The following is a 17,486-nucleotide window of genomic DNA, read 5'->3' as shown; positions in this document are numbered from 1 at the left end:
TTTTGTGACACTTTAAATGTTAATGAACTTTTTTTTTGTGTGGATGAATTAGTGACAATACTAAAAGAATTAAAAAATAAAAGGCACCTGATTGTAAACAAGTTTTGGTCTTTATGGGCTCTATTTATTCATTGATAATAACTTATGTTTGTTTCAAGTTTGTATTATTATCAGACACTATGTCCACTCTTCAAGTTTTTCTTTGAAAAACTTTTTCAACACCTGTTTGAATTAATCTAAAAAATCTGAACGATTATTCCAAGCATTGTTCCCATCTAACAATCTCACGGTACAGCAGAGATGAATTTTGGGAAACAGTCCAGAACACAATTTATTTTACTAAAAAACATTCCTTTAGATCTATATTTAGCAAAATATAGATATAAAAGCGACATGGAAAAAGCAACATGGGGGACAAAAGAAAACGTGGCTCGCCTGCATCAAGGCTCACCTACACCCAATCGGTGGCTTCAAGACGTATGGACGAAGATGGGAAAAGTCCTGGCTCGATTTGATTGAGCCACTCGCAAACGACCGAGACTCTTGGATTACTACAATGACGAAGCTACTGGACGCCAGGGAGAGTGGAGATGCTTGAGTCCTGCTACAAGTACAAGTACAAGAAATATTTAGCGAAAAGGCAGAGGCTTATGACCCTAAAGCAGGCATATAAAAAAAAATGAATTACCATTGTGGTATTTTTACTTCTGCTGCTGTTATAGAATGGTTTTGTATTCTAGTAGCTCTGTTTTAAATAAACTCTAATTCAAATTACTGTCATTAGTGATTCAGTAAGCAATACTTTGAGCAAGCAAATTATGATAAAATTATTTCACAGTACTCCCTTCAAGAATATCTTGGATATTCGATAAAGACTAAATTAAGAATTATGCAATTATTTACTAAATTACTAAACACTAAATTACTACATAATCCTGATTATTTTTTTTTTAATAAAAGTATACCTCTAAGGCTGCAAAGGGCATATTATTATTATAATTATTAACAATTATGATCTATAAATCATAATACTTAATGTAACTGCCTTAGGCCAAATAGTGTTTTTTTTTTATTTCTTATTTTGATTCCTTTGGAAACCTTCAGTATCCCTAGAGGTACAGAAAGAGAGAAAGTTTAAGTAAAAGATCGTTTTCATTTATAAAAAATTAATTAAAAGATCAGGTTTGAAAAAAGAATTTATTGGGTTTAAGCAAAAGGCGTTACTCTTATTTCGTACATTCTAAAAAAAATAAATAAACAAAAAATAGGGAAGCACAAATAATATTTATTGCTTTCCTTTATTCTTTAATTAAACAATGAAAGACAAACCTGAAAACTTTAAGTTTACGTTTGGCATTTTCTCTGTTCTTTCCGAAATCCGATTCTCAGTGAGCTAAAAAAGAAAAAAAATTGCACACGAAAATATGGATAAATTTTTAAAGTTGGGATGAACTTGAATGTCAAACACGTAACCACACATCTTTTAGTAATGTCAATCCTGTTATTATTTATGTCAGTTTAATTGCTTATATGAAAAAAAAAATCACATCCCCAAAACTACCTAGTTATAACATAGATACGGAAGGGGCAAATACACCCATAAAAGAACAAAATAAATGTTTTCCTTTCACCTTAGAAGCGGATTTATCAAGCAGGTTATTAAATTCCATCATATACAGTTATTCATTCATACACAGAAAGGGGTGAATGGATATCCTATCAATTGGTCATAAACATGCATGCTACTGAGGCTCTATCCTCTTTTTCGGTGAAAAGCGCTTTAAGGGGTCCAGTATATGCACAATTCCACTTTACGTGAAATAGAGCAAAAAATATACACGTAATTTCAATTTTAACGATTTGAAGAGCCTAAGACACTTGCATAAAGGTTTGAATAAGCCTGTTAGCTTTAAAATAAGAGGTGCAAGATAAGAATGGATGAGTAGGAAGAGATGTATCGGTACCAGCCGGCCTTTAGGTCTTAAACTGCGGGGAAAAGGCAGCTCGAGTACACGAACCCACAAGTAAATCAAATCCTATATTATGTATTTAATTGTATGTGAATGTTGTATTATGTATTTTTTTTTAGAATTGTACTAATTTTGTGAAAATGTGTAGTCAGAAGCCGAAAGGAGCCCGTTTAGGATTCCAGGTGCTTTTTAAAAAGAAGAAGAATAAAAAAAAGACTAATAAAAAATTTAATTGAGAATATTAACAAATATTATTATAAATAACCTACTAACATTATAAATATTAATAAAAATAATAATATTCAAATATAATCTTCATGTTTTAAGTTGAGAAAAAAGCGAAGATACAGCTTTCACTTGTACTAAGATATGTAACAGCAACACTTTGCATAGCAAACAAAAAGAAATACAAAATTCACAAAAATAACCCTGGGAGTGCCTACCCACTTAAAATTATTTGCCGGATTTGCTCCTTACTTACAGTTCATTAGCATAAACTATTTAATGAATAACCTAGAGCTCGGTGTTTTATTTGTTGTACAATCAACAAGAAAGAAGAGAAAACATTATCATCCAAAAAATAAACTCCTTTTGACAATTTGGATCCGTAATAATTTCGTTTAATTTAACTGTATATCCATCCCACTGAACTTTCTCTGAAAGTTTTAACTTAAAGCTCAATTTTATTCCTGAGTAATTGCATATTGCATCTACTGTATTTTGAAAGCCAGGATTCACTTAAACTTCTCTAACTTAATATATTTGGGCGTAAAAATAACAGTGGTAATGGCAATAGTCTCAGTTACACAATGCATCACACGCAGTCGTAAGTAGTCAGTGTAGTCACAGTCGGTAGTAGTCGCAATCTTGGTCACAATCAGTTACAGTCACAGTTATTAATAGTAGTTGTCTCAATCGAATTAGTAAAAATCGTAGTTGCAGGTAATGGTAGTCACAGTCAAAATTTGTCCAAGTCGTACATAGTAGCAGAGACATAAATAGTGGAAGTCATAAGTAGTTTCTGCCGCGAGTAGTTAAAGTTAACATTTAGCCATTGTTGCAATGGAAAGTAGTAGCAGGTGCAGTCGCAAGCAGTCATAATCACAAGAAGTCGCAGTTGCAAGAAGTCACAGTCGCAAGCAGTAGCAGCTGTTGCAGTTGCTGGCCACTTTGAATTTCAATTTCCAATCAAATGACGCCCTTCCAAAGTTTCTAGGATTAGTTACAAATGAAGTATACTCGAAAAGAAAATTTTCTATATTTTCAAAATACTCTTAAATTTGTTCTCAAAATAAAATGTTACTATTCAGACTGATTTAGATAATAGCTACATTACATGAATCAGCTAGAAATGATAATTTTTCCTAACTTGCCAGTTTCTTTTAAATACGTTTTATTATTTTGGCTACAATGGACTTTTGCAATTTGTAGGTACAACACTCTAGTTATAACCAATACGGTGTTTGGTCACAAAATGGCTTATAAGTTAACATGGTATTCACGTGATGCTAAGACAGCAAACCTTATTGATTATGTTACAGTAAACCAAAGACTGGCAGGATCAATACAAGATACTAGGGCATACAGGAGTGTCGTTATTGATGTTAAAAGTAAAGATCACCATCTAGTAGTGTCAAGGGTTAATTTAAAGCTGAAATATCAGTAGGCTAACTACCTCTCGGGAGGTTATGATGTTGGTAGACTCCAGGATGATAATTTGAGAGAAAATTTCCAGGAACAGTTGAATACTAAACTTGAAAGTTTAAAATTTGATAATGTAGAAGATGGTTGGAATAATTTTAGAAAAATAATTCGTGAAGTTGCTGAGGTGTCTTAGGGAAGAAAACTAGAGCTGGAGCTAAGAATATCACTGAAGAAGCTTTATGTTTAGCTAAAAAAAAAAGGAACGTGAGCATGAACAGTCGGAGTGCTACATCATACAAAAATAAGAGGAATGTCAGGAAAGGCAGGAAAGTACTAAATATGAACTAGTGAGGTGCAAAACAAGGGCCAAATGGAAAATTACTAAAAATCTGTTAGATGCAGCTAGACGGCATAATAGTAAAATATTGTATGGCATGTTAACAAATTGAGAGGGAGTGGTCAATCCAGACTTGGCCCAGTCAAAGATAGGAATGGGGCCGCAATTAGCGATAAGAAAAAAACTAAAGAGAGATAGGCCGAACATTTTTAGAATTTTCGAAAGCGAGATAGTTACAGGAAAAGATATAGAGGAAAATGAAAAAAGTTTGTGATACCTATGATGTGAAGGAAGATTTGTTTTGTGAGGAAGAATCAGCGACAGCACTAAAAGGATTAAAAATAATATGGCTCCAGGTGCTGAAAGTGTGGTAAATGAGTTTCTTAAATATAGCGGCTCTGAGGTTAGAGATAGGTTACTGAAGATTACGAATATGTTTTTTGAAAAAGGGGAAGTACCTAACGATTTTAAGAAAACCTTAATTAAGCCACTTTATAAGAAAGGTGATAAAAGTGGGTGTGGTAATTATCGAGGCATTAGACTGGTCTCTGTAGGTAGTAAATAACTTAGTAATATGATACTTTTTAGACTGACAGATGCTGTAGACATAATTTTAATAGAAGAACAGTGCGGTTTTAGAAAAGGTAGAGGGTGTGTCGACCAAATTTTCACTCTTAGGTTAATAATTGAGAAGTGCCTGAGTTTTCAAACACCTTTGGTCCACAGTTGTATACATAATGAGCAAGCGTTCGATTCTGTTGATAGAAGAGCTTTAGCAAAGGTTTTATCCTTGTATGGTATACCATACAAATAAACTAAAGGGATTAGTGCTATGTACGAGAATAACACTGCTGCGGTTAAGGTAGGAAAAGCGGTTAGCAGCTGGTTTTATATTAAATCAGGAGTAAAGCAGGGTTGTGTTCTATCCCCCTTAATATGGATTATTTTGATGGACTTTGTCATAAAGAGCCCAGGAAAGACAATGGGAGACCACGGAATCAAATGGGGAAGAACACGTCTCCTGGACTTAGATTATGCTGATGATTCAAGCATGCTAGATGAAAGTGTGAGCAAAATGAATGTAGTTTTAGAGGTTTTGCGAGTTCAGGGTGCAAGAATAGGTTTGAAAATTAATGTTAAGAAGACTAAGTCATTAAGGCTAGGAATAAGTGAAGATGAAAAGGTGACGTTGGCTAATGAAAAGATTGATTAATGATGGTCGGAGCAGTGAAGATGTTAATAGTAGAATAGCCAAGTTTCAGGTTTTTTTTTCACAGTTAAAAAAAAGTTTGGAAGAATAGTAATATAAGTCTGCAAACCAAGATTAGAATATTATAAGCTACAGTGATGACAGAGCTCAAATATGGCTCTGAAGCATGGACGCTCCGAAAAGCGGATGAAGATTTGCTAGATGTTTTCCAGAGAAATTGCTTAAGGATTGTTCTGGGTACCCGGCTGACTGACCGTATTTCAAACAACAGGCTATACGACAATTATGGTTCAATACCGCTCTCAAGGGCTATAATGAAATAAAGATTGAGGTGGCTAGGGCACGTTGTGCGGATGAAGGATGACAGATTGCCGAAATTGTTCTTTTCGGCCAACCGTCTAGGGCTTAGAGGAAGTAGTAAGGCAATAGGGAATACAGAGCTAGATGGTATAAAGCGACCAATCCCTCTATATAATGGACCTATAAAGCGAGCAAACATGTTATATTTGGAAGCAGGGGCGAGATTGTGTAATGCAACCAGACTGGTTTCTGAGCCAACACCTATTTTCTGGGCTAATAAGAGATCTATAAGGAATTACACAAACATACGTGTGCAGTTTTAGGGGTTCATGCCTTACCATGGGTATCTATATATTTCACAACTATAAGCCTTGTCAGACATGTTTTCTTAGTTTCAATAGCCAAAACTCGACTTTGTCATATTACGTATTTAAAGATGGTCTCTTTGTAAAAATACTGGTTTCACCTGGAGGGAATATAATCATGTTTTTTCAGTATAAATAAAGATGCAATTAGTTTTTTCTGGATCAGTTGAAAAAAACAACTTGAAAAGGTAACCATTTTATTGTTAAATTTATTCATTTTCAATGGAGAACTCAAAAAAAAGAATCTTGATGGTAAGTAAATATATATTATTCTTGAATTATCATAAAAAAACAGACCTTTTTCGTATAGTTAAATTTAACTATCTCATCATATGGATTTTCTTATTGACAATGGGCTACATGACCAATGCATAATTCAAGCACTTTGTGCCAGCTGTTCTGGTTTTTTGGCTAAAATGATTCTTAACTAACTTGCAAAAATATCTCATATGTTCGTAATTGAAAAAGACGTACCATTTTTTGTATCCTGTGTTGCGCTCTGGTATTGTGGAGTGGGGGAAAAGCACTATCCATTAATATTCTGAAAAGATAACAAACGAACCTAAAAATTAAAATTGTGTTATTTTTTATTTTTTTATCCTATTCAAAATACATCTAGCTTAGGCGCAATCTTTTTTCTCTATAAATTCTATTTGAAATATAGACAGTTTAAGTTATAAGTAGGAGTGGCGTTCTTTTTTTCTATGTTTTTAAGATGATTGTGATTTTATCCACTAAGGTTATAAGCTACCTAGGGAAAAAACTAAAAAATAATTTTTATTCTAGGACATAGATGGTCAAAATCCCGACTTAAAGCGATCATAGTTAGATGCTGGCTCTGGCAACACTAACAGGGACATAATACGATCTTTCAACTTGATGAGGCTAAGTGTAATCTATTACGCGCCACATTCAGATGGACAAGGGATTTCTAATGAACTACCTGCAATTTCTAGCGTAAGTGCATTTATCAAATAACCCCATATTTTTTTAAGTATATAACTCACTTACAATTTTGCAAATTACTTTTTTAAACAAGTTGCGTATTGTTTAACTTTCACGCTTTGATTAATCACAGATGGCCTCCATGTGGCAAAGTTAAAAAATAATACTAAAACCAGATCAGCGCACTACAAGGCATAGCAAGCTTTGCATATGAATACCCGCCTTTGGTTCATATTTATTTTTCAAAGGAATAAGGCACTTCTCGTGAAATTTGTCCATATTCCATTTGCAGTCTTAATTAAGCAAACTCAACGAGACGAACATCGTTTGCTCCGTTAATAATTTCTAATCAGCTAGTTGTATGCGTGCGTGTGTATTTACTCATGGACTAATAGATGAAGAAAAAAGAGTGTCGGGGTGGGGTAAAAAAATCGTAATCAGATAGGGCTTTAACTTTGGTATATGACTTTCGGTACTTATTTAGTAGCCGGTAAACACGCGACTAGAACTGTATTGAAATGCTTTACGAAAAAAATAGGTTATCGCTTCCTAGAGAGGTGTTGCCAACTCCGTGAGATATTTCATGGCAATCTTAATTAAGCAAACTCAATGAGACGAACATCGTTTGCTCCGTTAATAATTTCTAATCAGCTAGTTGTATGCGTGCGTATGTATTTATTCATGGACTAATTGATGACGAAAAAAGAGTGTGGGGTGGGCTAAACAAAGCCTTAATCAGATAGTGCTTTAACTTTGATAAATGACTTTAGGTACTTATTTAGTAGCCGGTAGACACGTTACTAGAAATGTATTGAAATGCTTTACGAAAAGATAGGTTATCGCTTCCTAGTGCGGTGTTGCCAACTCCTTGACAGATATTTCATGGTGATCTTAATTAAGCAAACTCAACGAGGCGAACATCGTTTGCTCCGTTAATAATTTCTAATCAGCTAGTTGTATGCGTTCGTGTGTATTTACTCATGGACTAATTGATGAAGAAAAAAGAGTGTGGGGTGGGGTGAAAAAAACCTTAATCGGATAGTGCTTTAACTTTGTTACATGACTTTAGGTACTTATTTAGTAGCCGGTAAACACGTGACTAGAACTGTATTGAAATGCTTTACAAAAAATAGGTTATCGCTTCCTAGTGAGGTGTTCCCAACTCCGTGACAGATATTTTTTATCCCACTTCCTTTTATTTTATTGGCATTGTCCAAACTTTACGTTGTGTATGCCTACCAACCAGTAAATATGTATCGGGCTTTTTTCTGCCAAATTATTTTCAGTGAAATTAATATCATATAAATGGCGAAATATAAAATTGATTAAGCTCTCTTTAGCTACTTTACATGACTGTAGTGGGCAAGTATAATGCTAGGAGGGAAATTAAGTTTTGAGGGGGTGAAAAATTGGCATAGTTTTTGACTTTATAAAATCGAAAATATTTCACATGGAGAATAAACTCTGTTTTTTATAGATTAAGATCACTGAATTACTGCCATCATCAGCTCAAGAAGCACTTATTTACAATGAGCCTCTGAGAATCCTTACACCACCGATGGACTTTAAAGATGATGATACTTTAGTTGTTGATAATATGGAGTGGCAAAGGGGTTTTCTAAATGATTGTTTTGGGGATATGGCTAGCCTAGACGACTTAAGTTGTGATATAGATATGAGTGAGGACCCAGAATGGGCAAATAGGTTTATTAATCAGTATTTAGGGGTAGCCCCAAAAGTGTCTCTAAACCGGGTTCTCATAAAGAAATTCCTTCACAGGAAAATACAGGATGGCTTGATCAATTATCCCCAAATGTCCTGGAAGGCATACTCAGTGAATTGGGTGATTTTACACCACTGGCAACTAATGCAATTGAACAGACTGGGGTGGTGCTTTTGACGATTCTATGCCACCCCCCATCATTGAGGTTGATGATAGTAGTAATAGTAGTTAAACAATACCCCCACCAGCATTTATACTTCCAGATTTTTTCCTTTCTAACTCTGCTTTGGACCTTACAAATGTCTAAAGCGCAAAATTCGGTGACCCCTTTAATTCTTTAATGTCAGGGGGTATAATAACAGACCCCCTGAATATCACATACTCCTATTTTAACAAGATTCGAGCCCTTATTGGACAACAGATGGGGGTGTGGGGAGGGAGGGATAGTTTAAAAGTATCAATAGAATTAAAAAATGTTTTTTTAATGAAAATGCGAGCGAGCTCTATTCAAAATACTTGCACATAGAGATGTTAGCAATTCGCCCGAATTTGACAAATTACGAGCAGTTTTTTTTAGATTGGGTAAGCAGCATTATGACTAAACTAGATAATTATAACGAAGGGGGTAGCGGGTCGGTTGTTTTATTCATAGAAAGTTTAAGCATTAACATATGTAGATTTAAAAAGGATTTTATTTTAAGAGGTGATGGGGAGGGGCCGGTTTCTATAGTTTTAAAATATCATTCTGATTTTGAGGTTTGTAAAGGAATACAACGAATCTTTTTCGATGCGAGGTTACAGTCTTTCAAGTATGCATTTTTGATTGCCGCCTATAGACCTCTGAAAGCTAATGCCTCTAAGAAAAAGTTGGACGAATTAGCAGCTTATAGGGATGGGTCAGTTTCCTAAAGTAGATTTTAATTGTTTAAATGGTCAATTTCTCGTAACATTAAAAGGGGAAAATATTTTTGAGTGGGCTAATGCACATTTAAAGATTGGTGTTACAGTGCTACAGTACGACACAGAATTTGAGGAGGGTCAGCGTTCTGAAAAAATCGGTGTTTTGTTTCCAGTGAGGGCTCCGTCCATTGAATCAGTGAAGCATTGGGTCTGGCTTTTCTACACGCTTCCTTCAGTGCCTCATTTATTTGGTTATTTTAATCCAATTACCGACACTAGTAGGGTTTTAAGTGAGGGTAAAAAGCAGGGTGGTGTATTCTATTATCTTCCCACATGCCTCTCAAGATGTCGTAGTAACTTAAAGTTAAAGCATCGCATGAGACACTGTCAACGTCATGGATACCAGGCTGTGGAAACGGTAAGCGGAGATAGAGCGATCTTGTGTTTTAAGAACTTCCAGAGCACGCTCCTGTAGAGCAATAAGATCGCTTTGGACTGCGAAGCGAAACTCACAGACGTGTACGATTAGTAAAATCCAAATCGTGTTAAAATAAACGAAGCCATAGGGGTCTCTTACGCTCATGCGCAACGAGATTCCAGTAATACCATTCAAGTGTTGAATGTAGTTGATTCGCTGGGGGTGTAGACTGCATGCGCTTTCCATTGACCAGTCTAATTAAAACAGCTAATGGTGCAATTTCTCGCCTACGCTACACAAACTACCCTATGCTCCTATCACCAGATGACAGATTGGCCATTAAAAATCATAAAATATGTTGGGTTTGCAAGGGAGAATTTGATAATGGTGTTGGGAACTGGGGAAAGAGGAAGGTGATCGACCAAGATCAATTATGGCAGGATATTACGTCGGGAGGGAGTAACTTTAGAGGGGTTGCAAATCAATCGTGCAATATAAACGTTAGACAGCAATAATTCGTACCGGTTTTTATACACAATTCCAAATACGATTTAAAGTTTATTTTACCGGCGTTGGCCCGCATTGCAACGGGAGGAGTTGTAGATAATGCATGGGTAGATGGTTCTTTTTCATATAATATCATACCCAAATCATCGGAAGAGCTAATGCTGCTAGTATTCAAGTGGAAAACAGTTGCCAAGGGTAACACGTGCCTAAATAAAATCCGTTTTTTAGAGTCTTTCAGTTTCTTCCCCAAGTCCTTAATTCAATTGATTCAGGTACAGAAAAGCGACAATTTTGATAGTTTCCCCCTCCTTAAACAGCGCTTCTCCGATGATGAAATGTATGATTTATTACCGTGTAAGGGCATATACGCATAAGATTACTACAACTCTGCCACGAGGCTAGATGAGGTGTCATTACCGCCCATCGAAGCATTTTACAATTCTCTTACGGACAGTCAATGCACCACTACCGACTAGGAATTTGCCAAGAGGGTTTGGGCAAAAAAAGGAAGTAAAATGGGTGGGACTACTGTAAACTGTACTTAGCCAGTGATGTAGTGACTCTTCTGGACATTGTCTTTAAAAATACGGATAAAATCTATGGGGAATTTGGATTGGATTTAGGGTATTATTTTTCCACTCCTCATCTGGTGATGGACTTGAATCATAAAATCAGCAAAGAAGAAATAGGTCTGATCGCCGACAAGGATCAGCATCTGTTTTTAGAGATTAATGAGGGGTGGGTATGTTTTTCACGGGGACCGTATCATGAAAACTGATCCGACCGGACAGCACACCAATGAAAAGTCAGACGCATTGCTTTTATGTGAATTCCCTGTGCAAGTCGGCAATGTCTCACTACTGTTTGCCGTATGGGAATTATGAATGACTTAACGATCCATGTGCTTCGAATTTACCCAAAATTGCTACCGTTGAAGAGAACAGGGCTCAGGGATGGTTTTTTGAAATTGAGGGTGAAATACCCATGTAAATCCATGACTCGGTAAATACTAGGTGCTCCTACATCGTAAGAAAAGAAATATTATTTTAAATAAAAATATTGCAGACAGGAGTGCAATAACGGAAATATAAAACACTTATGTTGTCATTTTATTATAATGTATGCAAGGTACAATGGCAGATTCAGGGACAAGTTCAAGTGTATTACGGGGACACTGAATCACTCCTGTGAAAAGTTAAAACTGAAAATGTGTTGAATGATTTGGAAAATGGGGAGTACATTAGCTCACGAATGGACTACACCGACTGGAATGAATCCCTCTATCCAAAGCTAGTGAAACGTCAGGCCCCAAATCAATTGTTAATGCTTAAATCTGAAACTGGAAGCGATCTGATATCTAGCGGTGTGTTTCCTGGGCCGAAGGTATACTATGTGGAAACCCACAACAAGGATATCAAACAAGTTTGTAAGGGGGTGCCTAAACACTTTGTAAAAAATAATTTCGATATGAGTCTCTATAGAAACTGTGTGGAACGTAGTTTAGTGCCAAGACCGAAAGTCATGGCGATTCGCTCTTTACAATTTAAAAACTACACAGCTAGACTTAAGAAAAACGCCATTTCGGCAATATCAGACGAGGTTTATGTGCTTGAAGATGGTGTGAAGGTAATACCACACGGTCACTACTTAATATCAGACCGAGTTGAACGTGTAGAGTATAGAAAGCAACTCGGTCTGCAAAAATTAACTTAAATTCATTCATAGTACAAGGTGGGTGGTGGGTGTTTAAATTTTTTTCAATAAATTTTCAATATGTGTGTGTGTGCGAGGCAGAACAGTTACTTTTTGATATTTTCAATATACAAAGTTATTTAACGCCCCCTCCGGCCCGGAAACCCATCCCGCCACAGCGGGCCCCACCGCGCTTCCCGGCCGTCACAGCGGCCACCCCTGGGGGATGGGGGTGGGGGGGGGTCCCAATTATTTTTTGTAAATAAAACATGTGATATTATTTTAAGTGTTTTTTTTCTAGTGCCTATTTAAAATAGATGTTGTATTTTTTGTTATAAATAAATAAAAAAGTGTTATTATTAAATATAAAGTGTTCCTGGTGCTTATTTAAAATAAATGTTTATGTTTTTCTTATAAATAAATAAAAAATGAAGTGTATTTTTCTTGTTTAAAGTACTTTTTTCTAATTGTATTATTTGTAAAGTGTTGCTTTTATGTTAATAATAAAAGAAAATATGATTCTTTATTGTTCTTCTTCTCATTATTCATGAACGGAGTAGTAATAGGGAGACTAGTTAGTCATTAGATATCTTTACTTTACACCTAATTGAAGGCGATCTCTTAAAGGGAATAGTATTATATGTAAATTTTAAACACCATTCATACCATTTTTTTTTTTGCTACTAATGTCGGAAAAAACAAAATTCTTAATTAAAATAATTGAAAATTGAGATACAATGTTTATGAAAAGCCGAAAAAATCTACTATTGCTACAGTGTTTGGCAGGAGTCATACGATAAAATAAAATAAATTACTATATCGGGGTTAGGGCAGATACAATTCATACAGGGACTTGATGTTTTCAACATTATTGAACCAAACTCCTAACTGATTATTGACGATTTAGCTGAATCCATTGAACAATGGTCACAGGAAATGCTACAATTGTTTACCGTTCCCTCTCATCATGAACAGATTTCCGTTTCTCTAGTTCTACACGATCTCTTTCATCAGAGGAAATGTATGCGGACACTTGCTTTGAACTGTACCTACTATATCATCTACAGAGTTGTTCGTGATTCTAGCTCGCTAATAACTCTCTATAAAAAAAATTTCCCCCAGCAGACCCAAATTTCTACTTTCAGCGTACAATCAGGCAACTAATAAACCCTACGGCTACATCCTATTGGATCTTAATCAAAATACACCCGAGGACATACGTTTAGTTACTGATATTTTTTACAATAAAATTACAGTATATATTCCTGTGAGCCGTATAATAGGATATTAGTTGCCATCATGAAACTATAGAGACTACATGAAAATAGACATTTATTTCCGTTCTAAGCACTTCAAAACCTCCACTTAGGAAAACCATACTCAACATGGTATTGACAATTATTTCATCTAACTAATATCGCATCTTGGTTTAAATGTTACTAAGGCTAATGTTCAAGTGCCAGTAGCATTTAAATAACAGGCAAAGTAGCACTGTTCTACTGTAAGTGGTTTGGCTAGTAAAAAGAAAAAAAAGAAGGAAATAATTTTAAAAGGAAACGTCTTCTTCAAGTGGGCGGTAGCTTTTTCACACTTTTACCGCCAATAATTGCAGTATTTGTAAATAGTTTGCTCTAGATGGCTATAGCCTGTAAATTGACTCCAATAGAACTCTATCTCACCTGTGGAACACTTTGAGGACAATCTGAGTAAATTCATTGACAACGAGAATATTGACGATGATAAAAAACTGTTTTTACTTCAAGATGCACTTCGCCGAGTGGACGATCATCCGCCATGTCGTTCGAGAGCCAGTGGCAATAGATATAGCTATATATATATATATATATATATATATATATATATATATATATATATATATATATATATATATATATATATATATATATATATATATATATATATATATATATATATATATATATATATATATATATATATATATATATATATATATATATATATATATATATATATATATATATATTTATTGCAATAAAAGCTGCTTTGGGCCATGGCAAAAAAATGGAAAATCACACAAAATAATAGCACATGATTATAACACTCATAGCAAAGTATAGTGGCCTACATAGCAATAACCACGCAAAATTACAGAACGAAACAAAAACATAATAAAGCACACAATACCATTAAACTAACATTCATAGATAGATGTATGTTAGATCTATCAAGGGTCATGGCTACAAGAAATAACAAACAAGAAAACAACTTACACACATACAACAATAATTTCAACACTCACTCCACCCCCTTTACAAAAATTTATCTCTATGTGACATACCCAATTTTATATATTTTGCTATCATTCTTATTGTCCCATAATTTTTTGATCCCATTACTGAAACCAATCACTCACTTGTCCCCACATTATCAAAAAATAATTATTTCCTTCGATCCTGTAATTCGGGACAAAGGACCATGAAGTGAAGCAGATCCTCACCATTTTCTCCGCACATAGGGCATGAGTAAGGACCGTCTTATTCCCTTACCCTCCCTAAATATTTCCTCCTTCCTCCAAGTGCTACAAAATTACCCTTCCCTGATATATACCACTTAATTTTTTCACTATTTAAACCCGCTTTAAAATAAATATCATATCCCCAGACCTCCTTTCATTGCCGGTAAACGCCGAGGGACACCGAGGCTGCGACTTCACACTGCCATTTCTGAATCTCCTGATCTTCAAGCACACCCTTTACTAATTTTGCTACATTTTCTACTACCAGTACTATCCCCTTCCCTTCATTCCAAACACCTGATAACCCATAACTATTTAAGATTGAATTCACCTGGGAAGCCCATGAACATTTCCTTCTAACCTGCAACACCTCCAGATAAGCTGCATTTACTAACCTATTATTCTGTAAACCAATAACCTTTTCCCAGTATCCTATCATTCTAAACAATCTTTTTACCCTCAATGAAAACAATCCTAGTATGTGTAATTGATCACATTCATAGATAGATGTATGTCACATCTATCAAGGGCCATGACTACAAAAATAACAAACAAGAAAACAACTTACACACATACAACAATAATTTCAACACTCACCCCACCCCCTTTACAAAAATCTATCTCTATGTGACATACCCAATTTTGTATATTTTGCTATCATTCTTGTTGTCCCGTAATTTTTTGATCCCATTACTGAAACCAATCACTCACTTTTCCCCACATTATCAAAAAATAATTCTTTCCTTAAATTCTGTAATTCGGGACAAAGGGCCATGAAGTGAAGCAGATCCTCACCATTTTCTCCGCACATAGGGCATGAGTAAGGACCGTCCTTTACCCTTACCCTCCCTAAATATTCGTCCTTCCTCCAAGTGCTACAAAATTACCCTTCCCTGATATATACCACTTAATTTCTTCACTATTTAAACCCGCTTTAAAATAAATATCATATCCCCAGACCTCCTTCCATTGCCGGTAAACGCCGAGGGACACCGAGGCTGCGACTTCACACTGCCATTTCTGAATCTCCTGATCTTCAAGCACTCCCTTTACTAATTTTGCTACATTTTATACTACCAGTACTATCCCCTTCCCTTCATTCCAAACACCTGACAACCCGCAACTATTTAAGATTGATTTCACCTCGGAAGCTCACGAAATTTTCCTTCTATCCTGCAACACCTCCAGATAAGCTGCATTTACTAACCTATTATTCTGTAAACCAATCACCTTTTCCCAGTATCCTATCATTCTAACCAATCTTTTTACCCTCAATGAAAACAATCCTAGTATGTGTCATTGATCACATTGATCGCGATATTTGTCATTGATCACAATAAAGAACCACCTCCTCATGATTCTACTGCTACTGCTGCTGGAACACAATTAAAGAAGGGGGAATTGGATTCAATAGTGTCGAGCATTGGAAATCTATTGCCACATTTTTATCGTAAACAAAGTAAACGACTCATAACATATCTCATGGAAAGTGGTCCAGATCATATTCGTGTTGATAGAAATGGGAAAGGAATTATAATTCAAGGGAAGAGCTATAATCTATTTGATTTAATCTATGACAATGTTACAAATCGTGAAGGACTTTTATCATTTGACAGTCATCTATGAAACTGTCTATATGCACTAATCTTCCCCAAAAGCTTTATTTGCAACAGGCAAGGTCTAAAAAAAATAAATGAACGCACTCCTTACTCATCGTCAACAACATTAAAACAGGAAGCATAAAAAGATTTTGAATCAAACCTATAAAAAACTAGCAAACCTAACGGTAACATTGATTTGACAATGAGGAGGAGGAGGAGCACACTGCTGATAGCTAGACAAAAGCGAAGACATATCAAATCAACGTCCCCACCAGCATCACCCACTAGTATACAAAAGAGTAGTGGACGTTAAACTACGTGTTTACGTTCAAAATGTTTAAAGGACTGAAACGTGTTATTAAAAATATTGGTGAAGTTGGAAGTTTAAGTTCCCCCACCATCTCTCTCCAAAGTCACAGGTGTTCACACTAAAAGCGTACAAGACTATCTACAAAATGAATCAAGTTACACTCTACAATGAAATCAGAGGCTTCGTTCTAATCATTATCGAAAAACTAAAGCTTTTTCCCCCCTACATATAATGCAGGAAGTTCTCATACCTCTAGATGAGATTCAAAGGCGTCGAAATACATCATACAAGGGTACAATCTACTTACAATAAGTGTTTATAGTCCCTATGCACACGCCATTCCATTGTGGTCAAAGAGAGGTGTTGAAGTTGCTCAAGCTATAGAAAGTATTCTCGAACAAGTTTCATATAAAAAATTTCAAACGGATCGGGGCAGTAAACTTGTTAATCCCCATGTCGAAAAAGTACTAATGAAATATAATACACTGCTCTATCAAAGTCATACTCCTATCAAGGCTGCATTGGCCGAACGACTGATAAGAACTATTCGACTTTTAATTTCAAGATATCGTACATTGAAAAATACAACTGCTTTTATTCATGATTTAGATAAAATTATGTTGATTTATAATGAACGACCTCATCGATCACTCAGCCCCAACGGAAGTTCATCATTCTGATCATGATACATTTCATACTTTTATAAAAAAATATTCCGATGAAATGATGGTGAAGAAAAAAATCAATGTCGAAAATACTGTTTGAACTAATTAAACAACGATTATTTTTGAAAGGTAAATATTTGTGTTCCACAGAATTTTTTAAAATGGCGAAAATCCTAGACACCAAACCCATAACTTATCTTGTACAAAACACAAAAGATGAAGTTATTCTCTGTGGTTTCTATGACTATGAATTACAAAAAGTTAGAAACACTAGTTAAATTTATCAAATTGAAAAGATATTAAAGACTCGCACTCGTAGGGTAAGAAACAGTTACTTGTTCGGTAGCTAGGATACAACTCTGATTTTGATTCTTGGATTAGTGTTGAAGATATGGACAATGC

The 17,486-nt window shown here is 35.3% G+C and overlaps 1 protein-coding gene across 1 annotated transcript in view; it reads right to left on the bottom strand.

The window, feature by feature from the left end:
- The window catches only part of LOC148944898 (uncharacterized), a 192,450-nt gene that overhangs the window by 118,697 nt on the left and 56,267 nt on the right, over positions 1-17,486 (bottom strand). The window contains exon 4 of the mRNA XM_089098888.1: positions 1,330-1,393. Coding sequence (XP_088955014.1) covers positions 1,330-1,393 — 64 coding nt within the window. The remainder of the gene's footprint in view (positions 1-1,329; positions 1,394-17,486) is intronic.

This window comes from Artemia sp. Qi Xiang Cuo, chromosome 13, assembly GCF_049724085.1.
Source record: "Artemia sp. Qi Xiang Cuo chromosome 13, ASM4972408v1, whole genome shotgun sequence".
NCBI lineage: Eukaryota > Metazoa > Arthropoda > Branchiopoda > Anostraca > Artemiidae > Artemia > Artemia sp. Qi Xiang Cuo.
Note: the sequence above shows the minus strand (reverse complement) of the source record. Positions and strands in the feature narration are given on the sequence as shown.